Here is a 15,645-nt window from a genome sequence, read left to right on the forward strand (position 1 = left end):
TTCTTAAACCTGTCCTATGATTGCAGAAGTCCCGGTCTTCTCAAATCAACCTGTTATTTGTAAAGTATGATACCTGGAAAGCTCAATCATGGTCATAAAGTAAATCATATATTCTTCTGCTATTATAAATAGGAAAAAAATACAGAAATGGAAACAAATCAGTACTTTTGATAATCTTGAAAACTCACAAGGCACAAAAGAGCTGAATGCTGCAAAAGGCATGAAAAAGAGTAAAACTGCACTTACGGATTCATTCAAAGAAGCAAGGTACAGTAACCTTAGAAAAATGACTCAAGGACACTAATCTAGATACACTGACTTATTTAGTGTATCAGGGCTGCACAGTAGCCCAAATACAAAAATGACAATGTACACTTTTTCTATGAAAAGCAGTCTTCTAGATACCAAAACCAATACATTTGCATGGCAGGCAGACCGTCGTACTTTAAGCTTTTTATGTCTTCCAGAAAAATTGCTTATTTATAAAGTTTGTTAATTTACAAGATGGTATTTCAGCGTCAATTTGCCATGGCAAGCAGAATAAATGTGATGTGCTTCGTTATCAAATTTAATTCTGCTCCAGTCTGAGCCTGTTCTATTTCTAACACATTTTAAGCTATCTTTTATCCATCACCATGATATCAGAATGTCTCCCAGGATTTCAATATGCAATATGATTAACATCTAGCTCATGTGCATATTTTGAGTCATATACAAAGAACAGACATTTTCCTTTGCCTAATCTTTTATCAACTGATTTAATTATACTGCTTCTGAGGCAACTAACATAAGTGATTTCTCATGAGTGGCATCTCACTTGAGAAACAAAACCCTGAATTTAAAAACCTCTGGCTTCGTTAAAAAAATAACCTGAAATGTATTTTTTTTTCCCTAGCTGGCTTTGTATCACACATTAAATGCATATACCTTATTTCTGAATTTTAATATAGTTACTTGCTTTGGGCTATAAAACATAACCAGCTTTTCCTCAGTTCCACTGTATAAACTACAAGAAACATATACTGTGCAAATGTGTGTTGCAAAGGCAATGTTGCAACAAAATTCTTGCTACATTTCCCATACACTGGTATTAGTGCACATGGAAAAGTAGCAAAGTTTAAACTTTTCCCAATTTTACTTGCCTCTCTTTGACATAGAGATTTCAATAATGCAATAAAGGACTAAGAAAAATAAAGAACGTAGAGACCTGAGCTAGTATTTTCCAGGCAAGGTTTTGTTTGCTCTTTAACACTTATTTTTCAATTATTAGTGCTCTCTCATCGGAAGAAAAAAGAAGACCATCAAAAGTTAAATTCTACCTCTGTGTCAAGAAATCCAGTTGTACTCAGTGGTCTTTTTTCTTCCAGCACTACTGTAGCAGAATTTATAGCCCAATCTTTTACTAAATCTTTCTGGTTCTCGTTGATAACAGGCCTATTATAATCCTGGCTGTCATCCACTCCAAATACCTGAAAATGAAACAAACCATTACACACATTAACCCAATACCATCCTGATACAATGTTCAATGTTAATGGATGGATGGTGGCATGCTGGATAGTGAGTTCAAGTATTTTTTGTTGTATTATGTTTATCTGACATCTTTATGAAATCTACAGATTAAATAGAAAAAATAGCTACTGCAATTTAAAAAAGAACAGAAATTTATGTCAACACTGACAATTCAAGGATCTGCTATCTGGAATGGTCACATATGAAAAAATGACACTGATGAAAGAAACAAACAGTGAAACCAAAATTATTACAAAAATCATCATGAATCCATTTCCCAGTCAAGGAAAAAAATCAAAAACTAAACCCACCACATTTTCAGAATTTTGTTATTATCTAGTGAAAACAAGAAATGTAAATGCTTAGCTTATATTTACCACTAATACGCTCGTTAAATTATTTCTTTAATACAAACAAGATTGCAATTTTTCACTTCTCAGGAACTTAGCATACATCAGAAGTTCACCAGATCTCACAATGTACAAGAATCTCATTCAGATGTGCCTTGGTATGTGTCATCTACTTTATTGTTTCTGACTGATGCTTATAGCATCCGTTATATATATCCATGATATCCCTGCTTATAGTATACAGTTTGTGAGAAATAATTTTCCCACGACATTCAAAACCATAGGTCATAGAGAAAAATACTAAAAAACATTAGGTATGTTTGAGCTATTAACAAGATAATGTAGTGAAAGGGAGTTAAGCAGGATAACCAGCCAGTATACTTTCTGTCCAATTTATTGAGTCATTAAGGAGTATCAATTGCTTTCAGAATTTACATATATTTCAAAGATATTTAACAGAATACTTTTTACCTTGGAAATACACCTACCATTTATAAAATTTACATTAAAACTGGCTGCTAGAAAGAAGCTATAATATCGGGTTAATTTTAAAGAAGAAGTGGAAATGACTTTCACATGTGTTATGCCCATCAAAAAAAAAAAAAAAAAAAAAAAAAAAAAAAAAAGTACTAGTACAAAAGAGAAAGAGCTACAGAATTATTTTTTTCCCAAAAAAACGGTTTTGTAATTCAGTTTTGCACAGTAAAGCTAGAGGCCTAGTTTATTAAAATCCTCCACAATGTTTGTGTATTTTAAAGGGATTCACCACTAGATGGCCACAAACCACAATGTTTGTTAATGTCTAAGAAGCAGAGGAAAGGAGAAAAAAAAAAAAAAAAAAAAAAAAAAAAAGCACCCAATGATTCTGCTCCTGTTAATACTTCCCAAATTTAATAAAAAAATTAAATCATGTCTAGGTGTTCTTACGCATGAGTTGCTTGAGAGTATTTTATAAATATTTATTTCCTTAGAAAAAGTGTAACAGAACATAAAACTCCTCTCTGTAAAGATATACTTCTGATTTGTACAGTTGCAGCAACTTTTGAAGATAGGAACAAACCAGTTGTCATCCAGTGCCTCCTTTCTTTGAATATATTGGTACTTTGCAGCTTTTTCCTTGTTTAATATAGTTCTACTGTCTAGAGTTTTCTACGCTCTTAAATTAAATGAAATTCTAATTTTATTACCTAAGCATCTGAAGGAAAATATGAATTCATACTTCCATAGCTACAGGAATTAGGACTACAGATCTAAAATGTTGCTTACAAAACTCTTAATATTAGCTGGTGGCACACTCATTTACTATGCTGAATTTCTTTACTTGTATCACAAACATAACCTAGGTTTCTTTCATTCAGTTACCTCTTCTACTCTTGAAGCCTTTTTTTTAAGCGATTTTTAGTTTTCTTCTTCCATTATTAAAATTACAGCAAAAGCAAATTTGAATGTTGTCTTTTTTTTTTTCTTCTGTGAAAGGCGGTATTTGCAACAATAAGATCCAAGTAATAGATTTACCTCCTAATACTACTTCCAATGCACCCTCCATAAATAAAGTGGGGATATTAAAAAACTAAAAATAACATAAAAAATAATAATTTAATAACTTATTAAAAAAACATATTAAAAATATAAAAATAACTTCTACTTAATGCTTCACAAAATTCAGAACATTCCAGACACACCAGAAAATGAATACTGTCAGAATTTCAGGATTAACCAATCCACTTACAATATCTACCGAATAATGAAAATATACTCTCAGCATAAACAGCCATGGAATAATCTAAAGGCTCGTGCTGGAAACTGTATTGCTTCCATCTAGAAAAAATGTTACTTGTACTCAACTGGTTGCTGTTGTAAGGTTTGTGTTTGGGTGTTGTGACTGAAGCCTCAACAGATAAAAGCCTCTATCCTCCTAAAGAGAGTGAAAAACATTCTTCAAGATTGCCATTTCTTCAGAGCTTTCTGTTCTGTAAGTAACTTCTTGATTTCAAAGGAGATAACTTAACTACCACTGAAAAAAAAAAAAAAGCCAGAGGAAATGCTGGTGACACCTACCTTTGCATCTCTTCGCTATTTATACGAAAAGAGTGAAGTTTCTTTCTGCAAAGCTTGCATTTGTCAGAAACAGCAGCCATAGCTTAAACAAGAGGCAACTACCATCTCTATTTTGATCAATTGTGTTTTCGAGAAGAAAAAATGAAGCCAGATTACAAGATGCAGGTTTGGACATGGCTGAGTTGTTTGAAAACTAAGAAGGATTATTGTTATTATATTTTTTTAATTAAATTTGCAAAAATAGGTAAAGAGAGTTTTGACATTTCTTTATGGCTTTGAAAACTTTCCCAACCATCTCAAATCACAGGTATCCAAGCACGCTGCTGGTCAGTGAAAAAACAGGTTTGCTAAGTTTTTGTTTGTGTGTTTTTCATCACTGCAAACAATAAAACTTCCATAAAATCATGATTTTGCTTTTTTTCTGGAGAACACCAGGGGGATAGAGAGTAGTGTGTTGTTTTGTTTTTGATTGTTTGTTTTTTTAAATTTAGGTAGTTGTAAGTAACACAAACAAAGCAATTCCTGTAAGTTTATTTAAGATATTAATACTGTTTTTAAACATGTTTTTTCAAAATGAAACTATAAACTCACCAAAGAAGCTAACTCAAAAGTTAAAGGTTTCTGGCCTGCTCTAGTCTATTATTGTTCATTTTTATGGAATGGTATTTTAGCAGAAAGACTAGTTTATTTTATCATGAAAGCTGTAAATTTCATAAAGTTACAAAACAGAAAATGGGATCATAGTTTTCCCAGAATCCTTGAAATATGACCAATGGGGGAAAAATCTAGACACTGCCAAAATCTGCAGCATTATTTGGGGTTGCTACAGCATCTCCACCACCCGGCTGTAATGGTGGAACTGTCAGAAACATTGTGTAAGCTGTGCTGGTGGGGTTTATAAATAACAACTTAATTGTTAAGAAGCATGAAACAATTTCTATTGCAAACCAGAACATTTTGAATGGCAGGGGAACAACAACATTTGTACATGAAGTCAAGCCTCGTTTATGAAACATAGTCGAAATAATGTTGTTTAGCCTCAAATTCAAATGGCCTGTACACAAATGAAATAACATGTGATAGAGGGACTGCATCTGGTTTGGGTTCCCCAGTAGAAGAGAGACATGAACAAACTGGAGAGAGCTCAGTGGGGGCTGCCAAAGCGGTCAAGACTGGAGCACTTGCCCTATGGAGAGAGTCTGGGCAAGCTGGGCTCAGGGAAGGCTTTGGGGGTGCCTAAAAGCAGCCCCCCTGTACCTCCGGGAAGGGCATCTGGGTGACACAGCCAGGCTCTTCACAGTGGTGTGCAGCAGGAGGACAAGGGACAATGTGCACAAGGTCCCCCCTCAGCCTCCTCTTCTCCAGGCTGAACAGGCCAAGTGACCTCAGCCGCTCCTCATATGTCTTCCCCTCCAGGCCTTTCACCATCTTTGTAGCCCTTCTCTGGACACTCTCCAACAGTTTCATGTCCTTTTTGTACTGTGGTGCCCAGAACTGCACACAGTACTCGAGGTGAGTCTGCACCAGTGCAGAATAGAGGTGGACAACCCCTTCCCTTGACCAACTAGCAATGCTGTGCTTGATGCACACCCCAGGGTATGGTTTCCTGGCTGCCAGGGAATGCTGCTGGTTCATATTCAGCTTGCTATCAACCACAACCCCCAGATCCCTCTTTACCTGTTCTGGACAGTAATGCCACAACGTCCAGATGTATAACAACAGACATATAACAAAGTCTTCCATGTCAACAGGAAAAATGGCAGTTCTTGAAACATACTTTTAAATTTGAAACCAACAAATGGTAAATTCTCCAGACGTGTCCCTGTGATAATCCATTAACATCCTGTGCTTCTCCCAGCAAAACAAAGGGACAAAACAGCAAGCTAAAAATATAGCAAGTCCCTGAGCATCATGTTTTTACTTGCTGGAACACAAACCCAGCCTGACAAGTACAGAGATGAACTACTGATGGCAACGTAGTTGTACCTTGAAGTAGATATTGATAATTCCATCAATTTAACTTAGCAACAGTTTCACAATATTATAACTTAGAATATAACTTTACCAACATAAACCAGTCATTTAAAAACAAACAAAAAAAACCTTTATCCAGTAATAAAAAAAAGAGGCAACAAAATCTATGTAACACAAAACAACCAAGACAGTCCTTGCAAGAAGTACTGGCACATTTAGGGGGGATAGTGTGAGTTACAGGACCAACTCTGAGCACATGCCTCGTCCTATTCTACAGGGGCTTATTTTGGAGAAAGGAGAGTACTCTCTCCTTGAATGCCATGCACGTTTTCCTGTGAAAGCGGTTCACAACACAGAACAGCTTTAGTGATCAGTTACTGGTCTTACTCACTTCTTCACCCCTCAATAGATGAGTTAATGTTATATTACACAGATAAACTGTTACAGGTCAGTATAATGACTTTAGCAGTAATTAACAAAAGTGATGACTCTTTAAAACCATTTTCATTATTGATATGTGAGAACTTCTAGAAATTAAAAGTAAAAACCAGTCAGAAAAGTTAGAGGCAACATGAATAATTTTTCTGAATCACAAGGAAGAAAATGGAATAGCTAAAAAAAAATACTCGACATTTTCTTAATATGCTTCTAATAAACTTCTAAGTACTTGATTAAGAATCTTCTCCAGTTTTATCTTGTATCTTTCTATCTCATATCTTGTGTCTCATTTGCATGCATTTTAGAGTTCCTAATGTCAGGACATTATAGTTTCTTTTCAATTTCAGGATATTAACTTTAAAACATTTCACAGTTCATGAAAATCACACTGCAGATGTAGAATACTGTAATTACTCAGTACTTTATGTCCACTCTTCTAGTTCACCATCCAAATCGTTACTGAAGACAGAGATACAGATGGAGAAAAGGTCTTATGTGTGACTCTCAATAAGTTCACTCAGTTTATAGCAAATGAGGCATACTGGAATAGGGATTCAGTTGTTCTACTAACATACTCTCTAAAGTTTCTCTTCATAGATTTACTGCAGTAGTCCTGATAAAGGATATACAGAAAGTAACAGTATTATTAAGAAAACAGAAAGACAAATTATTAGGATAATAGTTACAATTCAGAGAGCCATAACTAGGAACCTATCCCATTAATAATGATATTTGTAAACCAGAAGTACATGAAAATTTTCCCCTCTTTCAGTTTGGACCTTAACTACAGTTAAATATATGTTTTGGAGAGGTATTTGAAAAGAAAGTAATTGATATGCTATTCATTTCAGTGCAGGCAGTCTGCACACAAGGAATAGAGCAAAATCCCAACACAAAAGGTGTATAAAAGAGAATTCAATGATGAAAAGGGCAAATTGAATCAAAGCAGAAGGCTGGTTTAGGGACACGGGGCTATGTTGCACAGTGCATTAAAGATAGGACCATGGCAAAATAACAAGGAACAAGTTATTCAATTTTAAATAAGTTATTTGCCATTGAAAAATGAAAGGAATGTAGATTACAATAGCAAGTATTTTTCATAACTTTTTAAGGGAAAGGAAGATGATGAGTGAGTTTAACTGTTAGGGAAGGCAAATAAAAGCGAATTTCAAGAACTGCGCTGTGAACTGACACAGTCAAATCAGCAAGAAAAACAAAGAGGGAAGAGATATTAATTTGGAAACACATGCTGGATTTGGACACGGTTTAGATGTGCTAAACAAGGATAAGATAGTGTAAATAAGCTGAAACCGTAAGGATGCTTTACTGATACGAAGAGAGGATTTCAAAGAGTGAGGAAATGGAAGAGGCTTTGGATCCATACTCAGATCAACTTGGCAGTGCTGAGCTTATTGTTCAGACTGAGCTCCTCATAATTCTTCCTAAGAAGGTAGTCTGAACATTCATAATATACAGTAAATTGGTTGTTAGAAGTTACTGATCTGGTGGAAACAAAAGACAAAAGACAAACATTTTCTTTATCAGTTTGAAAAAGTTTGATGAGCCAAAGTAAAATGCCTATGTTCATTTTGTGTTAAGCTACTGTAAGAACTGCATTTAACCAAGTTGCTTCTGAGACATCTGATTTTAATAGTTTATGCTTGTTCTTGGCAGTTAGCCTAGCCATCCCAGGCAAACAGACTGTGTCCTGTGCAGGGAGTAGCTCATGAATAGCCATGGATTTTCACAGAAGCTGTTTATGGCATTTAACTATATATTGAAGATACAGAATCAGACGCAAGACACGCTGGTATAAAAAAGCGCTACATAGGCAAATGAATAGATCAATGTGCCAAGTCTAATAACTTCCTCTTACCAGAAGCCAGTTACATATTTACATGCATACACATTTTGTAGTTGTTTGCTACAATGAAAAATTCATTTTCTTTAGAATTCCAAATTTAAGAGGAAATGGTATGTTTAGAGACTGTAAGACTCCTCACCCTCCCGCAGCCCAGAAGAAAAAAAAATTACAAACACTGCATTCTTGCAAAAATTTATATCCTCAGACGACTTGATAGGCTTCAACTGTTCTACTGCTTTTTCAAAATTGTATTCATAAAATACAGTCCCTCTGCAAACAAGACACTCAGTAGGGCTAAAATTAATTCTTTTTGGAAAAAGTCACTGAAGCAATGGCAAAAGCAATTAAATCCAGAGTGTGAAAAGACAGGAGATCTGAAAGCCATTTTCTGAAAATAGATACATCTGTCTCTGTTCCTTAAACAGTTATTTAAACATGCAGATTTTTTTTTTCTCCTAACTTCCTGCCCTCTGAATCTTTTCACATAGTTTGTCATTGCCGCTACTGCAAAAATTTGCCAAGTTCCACTTAAAATAAACCATCAATTTGTATATTAAATATTGCTATGTAAAATATCACCACCTTACCTGCTCCTATGCACCATAAATGTGCATTTTTGGATGAACACAGTTTTAATAAATCTGATATATTTTCTAATTCATCTTCAAGATCTTAAATATAAATATGTATGCATATATGTACATGTATATACAATGTATATACAAGGTTTCACAGTACCTGCAAGATTATCTGTACAACTTTAAGGTTTGCAATAGAGAATATCTAGTAAACAAGCTGTCTGCACTGAAAAAACAAACAAACAAACAAAAAACCCCACGCCTTTCAAAAGCACGCAGTCAAACATTAAGCTGTTCGAAACGTATTTTTTTTTTTAGAAGTTACCATAGATAATGGCACCTAGGGCTATTTGTTTATGACCAACTGACTGTCCTCCAAAGTTGCCTTCGATGTAAAAATGATCTGATATTAAGCATTTTTTCTTGCTTGCAACACAAAACCAATAAAGACTCTCTCATTAAAAACTCCTAGCTCAGCAAGGAGAAGCACAGAACAGTCCTTGGAAGAATGCAATATTAACTAGTAAGTAACTTAATATAGTATGAGCAGACATACCTCAGGAGCAAAATGAGTAAAGAGATCCCATCTTATTGTAAATCTTATTTATATGCATACTAAAACCAAAGCAAACAAACAAACACCTAAAATATAAGTATCACTGTAAACAGAAAGATGTAGAAAATGAAAACCTGGTGTCCACATCAACACCTGCTCAGTGCCCCCTCCAAAACTATTACAGTTATTCCAAATTTTTAAAGAGGAGAAAACCTCACAACTATAGCAACAGAATGCTATTCTATGTATACCTGACACATGGTACATAATCAAGTATATAACAAGTGAAGGATACAATTTTGGGACAAAAGAAAATTTTATTCAAGCCCAATGTTTCCACAAGTTGCTATAAAATTCCCAATTCCCTGGTTAGCAAAAGGCTGGTAAGATTCAAAACAAACATACATGTAAGCTCTATTATATTCTTTCCCTTCACTGATATCCAGAGAAGTTTAGTGCTGCTATAGTAACTCCTAATACCCACATAAATCAAAAAGGGCCTCCCCCCAAAATACAAAGAGCTTACACAAAACTCCCTGAATTGATCTTTATTTACTGCAATATATAGCCTGATGAAAATATTTTAATATTCCAAACACATCCAGAGTTATTTGCACACTCACTTATAATAAGTTATTACTAGTATTTTGCTTTATTGAAAACATGAAACTCACTAGACTGGTAATTTGCAATCTTTATATCAACAAAAAGAAGATCACAGAATGACACAGTTGTACAGGTTGGAAGGGGCCTCAAGAGTTCATCAGGTCCAAGCCCCAAGATGAACTGCAGAAACTTCATTCTGAATTCTTTCATCCACTCAGAAACTTACCTTTTCTGTGGTCCAGGAATACTTTTTTTTTGCCTGATACAACTGATGAGAAATTACCTCTATTAGAACAAATGTAATTAAAAAAGAAAAACATATAAAGTTCATAATTTAGCGCAAAATAGAGAAAATAGAAATAGAAAGCATTGAACCTATCTAAAGGGCAAAACTGGATGTAAGAAGCAAATCCTGACTATGCCCCATATACTTCTCTAATTTGTGTGTTTAAATGTCACTGAAAATGTTTTAGATCAAGATCCTGAATTTGTTTTGTACTTTGCAATTAGGTGCAACAATAAGAGCATTATTCTGTTACAAAGATGCCTGAAGTTATTTGAGTAGAGAATTTTGTATGCCTGCTATGTTTAAGATGGTCTTCGTAGTATGTAAGAGCAGCTCTTCTCCTTTGCACACTGATAAAATTGATCTCAATGGCAACTTCAAAAAGGCCTCTACAAGTATAAAAAGAGATTCAGTATCTATTTTTCAGTTAGAACCATATTCCACATCATTAACGTGGAATTAATTTATTTTCTACACCTATTTGGCCTAGTAACCAATTCATACTTCTGTATGAACTTAGTTGCTATTTGAACATTGGTATGTAAAAATCTTGGATAAACATGGTACTTGAAAGAAGCAGGTTTTCGTGCTATTTTTCAAGCTTTCTCTGCTTATAAAGAACATTACGACATACAATATTTATACTGGAGAGAACAAGCAAAAAGAGCACGTGAGTTTGTGAGGAACGGGACTGATCTAGCTTAGAATTTGCATTGTATAAAATCAAGCTGACAGAGGACCATATGGAAATCCATGTGAGAGTAAAAATGCAAGTAAACCACAGACAGAAGAGAGAATGTACAACTCAGCTCCATACTAATACTGGCACTATTCACTCACTCTGGAAAACAGAGTTTGAAAGTAATAGCAATAATGACAAGTTACTCAAAAATAAAGTCAGTCAGAAGCCCTAGCAAAACGTTTTAAAAGAATTTAAATACTACAAGATAGATTTTATATGCATGGGTTCATGCTATTTGTGAAAAGCACAGCTGAATTCTCAGAGAGCTCAGGAATATTTCTAAGACAGCACTTTATGGACTAAAGAGAGAAAGTAGTTAAAGTGAACAACAACTGAAGACTCCATTGTTTGCAAATTATAACTATTTTTCCACTACCTCTAAAGCTTTTTCCATTCAGAAAAATCATGAAATGAAATTGGAACAAGCAAAAACAATAGAACCCAAACTCTTAAGCCATATCCATTTTCCTCCAGCGATAGTCTGGTTTTGATATCTGTCCTAAATACATATATGTATTATGTTTTAAAATAGAAACAGCTTAGAAACAACTATGAAGTCTTATGACTGCTTCTCTGTCTCCTCCTAATAACATGCATGGTGATTTCTTTTTTTCTCTTAATCTGTACCTTTTTTTTAAATTTTTTTTTTAAACTTACTCTCTAAGATTTTTCTTTGTTCCGAGAGAAGTGACATACTACTTCTAATCATTCAAAGCTGGCCACATGCCCGTGATATTTACTTCCTCTGAGGAAATTCAAATAACAGCACAGAGGAAATAAGTATTAGTATTTCTGAGATACTAGCTAATTTCTTCAGCTCCTATAATGGCTGATAATAAGAATGGAAGATTTTAAAATATAATCAATCCAAATGATAAACCAACAAACATGAGTTAAATGAACAGTCTTTGGAGTACTCCAGGCATGTATAGGTCTTAGATTCTTTTTTCTTTATTATTAAAACTGAAAACTATCTGCTTATCATTTTAAGTCCTGCTTTTCTGTGTCCTAAAATCAAATCTATTTTAAAAGTAATGCACATTTGCTAACATTTTAACAATTACCTCTTTTCCCACTCATTTTAGTCTTGGTGGACATTTACATAGGTTGCTTTCATTGCAGTGACTTTGCCTGTCAGATACTGATGTCTCATTTTCACAGGTTCAACAAATTTCCTTGGTCTTGGAAGTCGAGAAAGGACCAAGCCTCAAATTAATTTACTGAGCCCTTCATTCTAGGCTTACTCCAAGGTAGTCATCACAGAGGAATGGTTGCAACTATCTCTTAGGGAGAAGTATTTAACTAAAAGGCCTTTTTCTCTGTAACTTAGAAAGTGTTTTCCACTATCCTTCTGATTAGGTTTGTAATCTTTCTTCTATTCTCTTTTCAAAAGACAGGCTTTTTAAGACGTTCATAAAAAAAAATTAAAAAAAAATTAAAAAATTATGACATTTGTTATTTTACACCTCTTTTGCTATGGTCTCTTTACAGAGGCTGAAAGAATAGTGAAAGAACAAATGGATCCTTAAATAAAATCAAGATGTTGAATAAATAAGACAACACCATTTACTGATTATTAAATCTTTACAAATAACTATGTCTTCCTTGAATATTTCCTGGAATCATTAGAAAAAAGCTACATGGCTACATTAAGCAAAAATATTGATTTGAAGGGAATCTTGTCAAAGCAATTAAGGTGTGTTTTCGTTTGTTTTTTTAAGTTACAGAGAACTTTTCATTTTTCTGATAATTTGGACATTGATTTCCTGAATGCTTCTCTTGGATCATAAACTCAAAGCAACATTATATATCACAACTTAGTATCTGACAATTTAATGTTGCACTTAAATTCATGGTATGTTCTCAGGTGTTTTTTCTTTTTTGCCCTCCAACAAAGAGCAGAGGCTTTGCCTACAAGGGCAAAACTATGGCTAAGGCTTTGCAAATGAATGAGTCACAGAAGTAGTCTGAGTATTTTGTTTGTTCTCACCCTTCCTTCCAGTAAAAAGGAGGAAAAAAAATGAAAAAAAAAATACCCGAATCGAAAAGCATTTTTTTCCATAGGGAATTATTCAGGTAAATTAGACATGAATTTTAGCACCACTCTAACAAATTTTTACAGACAGACTGTTTGCACTATTTGTGCAAATGTTTTAGAAAGTTATCCTTGCTATTTGTAATGCATTTTCATCCCAATCCTAGCAAATCCAACTCTTGAATTTCAATGAATCTTTTGACTCAACAGACTTTGAATGAGACTCAAATCAGCAGGCTGTTCAGGGAAAAAAAAAAAAAAAAAAAAAAAAAAAAAAGACTGACTTGCCAAGAAAAAGAGGTTATGCTGGAATTATTGACTAAATGCATACCAACTATTCTCTTAAATACTTGACAGCACAGCAGTCAACAGGCCAGCAGAAGTCCTTGTCTTATTCCTCACTTATCACCTTTTAGCAAACTAAAAGAATCCTCAGCATTAGCAATTTTAAATGGGAGGGAAGCAAAGCTGAGCTGAGCTGGAGCAAGAAGTTTTGGCTTCCATTTGGTTTTGATTTTCTTCACTTGCTGTTGTTCTTCCACATTCCCAAAGCAAAGAATTATGACACAAAGCTTACTTGCAAAAAATCAGAATCTCTGAATTGGATCTTAAATAAAAGTGAAAAGAGACCTCAAACAATACATCTCTCAACTTTACTTCATTATAAATCTTCAGTTTCAAAAGGTTAGCAGTAAGGGGCATTTATAATACCCAAAGGCTTTTCAATGCAACACTACAAACATTAACCAATACTTAACCACTGGGGAGAAAAAAAAGAAAAACAAAACACATCATAGATACACAAACAATTCTTATGTAATTCTATAACAAGCAATATGTTCTCTGTTAAGAAGGCCAAAAATATGCCTAAAACTGAATGCCAGCATTTGACCACAGTGGATTATTTATGAAAATACAATAACAGGAAAAGAAAATCCCGCTCAAGAGTCAGTTAGGACTAATGGCTCTATGTAGTTTATCCTACTGGTATCTTCCTATTGAATCCCAAGGAAGTTCACTTCTATTTTTACCTATAAGCGAAGTTTATTTGGTCATTATAAGGTTCCTAGGCCTAATGAAACATATCTATAATCAAACCATGAAAATGACATCACTATCATATAAAGATTTTGGGAAAATAAAAGCATTTTATGCTTTCAAATTTAAGTTATTGCAGTTAAGAAATTTATTTATAAGTATAGAAAATGCATTATGTTTTTACATGATAATTTGGATGGAACTGATTTGTATACCAAAAACTACAAAGACCGTAGGTTTTTAAGAACAGGTAAATATTTCTCCATGGGACATAATAAATTGTAATCAAACAATTATCATAAAAATTTAACTAATTTGACTTCATTGTTTAGTACATTCGTGGTACTTACCCTACTGAAAACACCTTTAAACTACCAAAATAGAAGAACAGCAGTATCAAACAATAACTTTTCATCAAATAACTGCTTCTGCTTTTATTATATTCTTTGTATCATCATTATACACTGGCTTCTAACTTACATTATTGCAGCACCTTTAATAAGTCGAACTGAAGAGGTAGACTGTTGCCCACCCACATAACACATACCAGTTTAGCAGCAACACACATTTTTGGTTTCTCACCTTGTCAATCATTTTGCGGGCTTCCATTTCTTCAGAATTGGGATTTTCCAACTCAATAGTGTAAGTACCTTTGTCACTCTGGTCATCCTCATTGTCCTTCTCAGTAGCAGCAGAAACATGTTGGCTTTTCAACTTTTTGTCCATCTCCTGGTTCTGACTAGGCCTATGGCCGAGGCTTCCTGAACTCCTTAACAACGCAGCTTGTAAGACAGGTAAAGCAGCAGAAGGGTCTTCTGATTTTTGTTTTAAAAGTTTTGCATGTACTGCTCTGTGATGTGATGAACTGGCTTGCACAGATGAAGGAACTGCTTTCTCTCCTGATGTAGGTTTCACTCTTTCAGCTCGTGCATGAGGTGTTGGAGATGGAGATTCTGAGCACAGAGCACCTATGTTCTGGGAAAAAGAATAAGAACGTCTCTTTCGAGGATGGTCTTCATCAAAAAACTCAATCATAAAAGCAGTCTGACTCACACCAGCTTGCTCTTGCTGCTTTTCTGTGGAATGGACTTTCTGGTGAGCCTTTTTCAGCTCTGTATGATGATGTCTTAAGTGCTCTTCAAGTATTGCCCGCTTACTATAATGCCGGTGTGCACCAGCGTTTTCTGAATCACTCTGTGTACCGTCATCATGCTTATTCCCTACAATCAAAGCAAAAGAAAATAGAGCACAATGAAGCTATAAAAAAAAAAAAACAAACACTAAACCCAACACATACAAAGTAAACTTGCATACTAAGAAAGAATTTCAAATTGTTCTTCTGTGCAGAATCCAACACATTTCTGTACCTAGCTCTGGAAATTTTGTACAGCTGCTGATGATGCATAAGCTAAGCAATAGTATCAGTGCATCTGAATTACCCTTTTCATCAGTATTGCAATCTACAGGTACTTATCAGTGATTTACAAAAGGCAGTATTTTATCAGCTGTGCTATAGCATGGAAGTGGCTTGTTTCCCAATTATATCAATTTCGTTACACAGCCATTTGATTGATTACAAATGACTACTGAAACATTCTAGGCAAGGAT

General features: G+C 34.5%; 1 protein-coding gene across 8 annotated transcripts in view; it reads right to left on the reverse strand.

The window, feature by feature from the left end:
- CEP170 (centrosomal protein 170) overlaps positions 1 to 15,645 on the reverse strand; it is a 108,196-nt gene that overhangs the window by 42,482 nt on the left and 50,069 nt on the right. For 6 of the 8 annotated variants that reach the window (XM_032184584.1, XM_032184583.1, XM_032184581.1 and 3 more), the window contains exons 9-10: positions 14,620 to 15,257; positions 1,320 to 1,469 (exon numbers count right to left, since the gene is read on the reverse strand). In XM_032184584.1, coding sequence (XP_032040475.1) covers positions 1,320 to 1,469; positions 14,620 to 15,257 — 788 coding nt within the window. The remainder of the gene's footprint in view (positions 1 to 1,319; positions 1,470 to 14,619; positions 15,258 to 15,645) is intronic. The other 2 variants (XM_032184582.1, XM_032184585.1) reach the window with 2 other exon arrangements.

This window comes from Aythya fuligula, chromosome 3 (assembly GCF_009819795.1).
Source record: "Aythya fuligula isolate bAytFul2 chromosome 3, bAytFul2.pri, whole genome shotgun sequence".
Lineage (NCBI taxonomy): Eukaryota > Metazoa > Chordata > Aves > Anseriformes > Anatidae > Aythya > Aythya fuligula.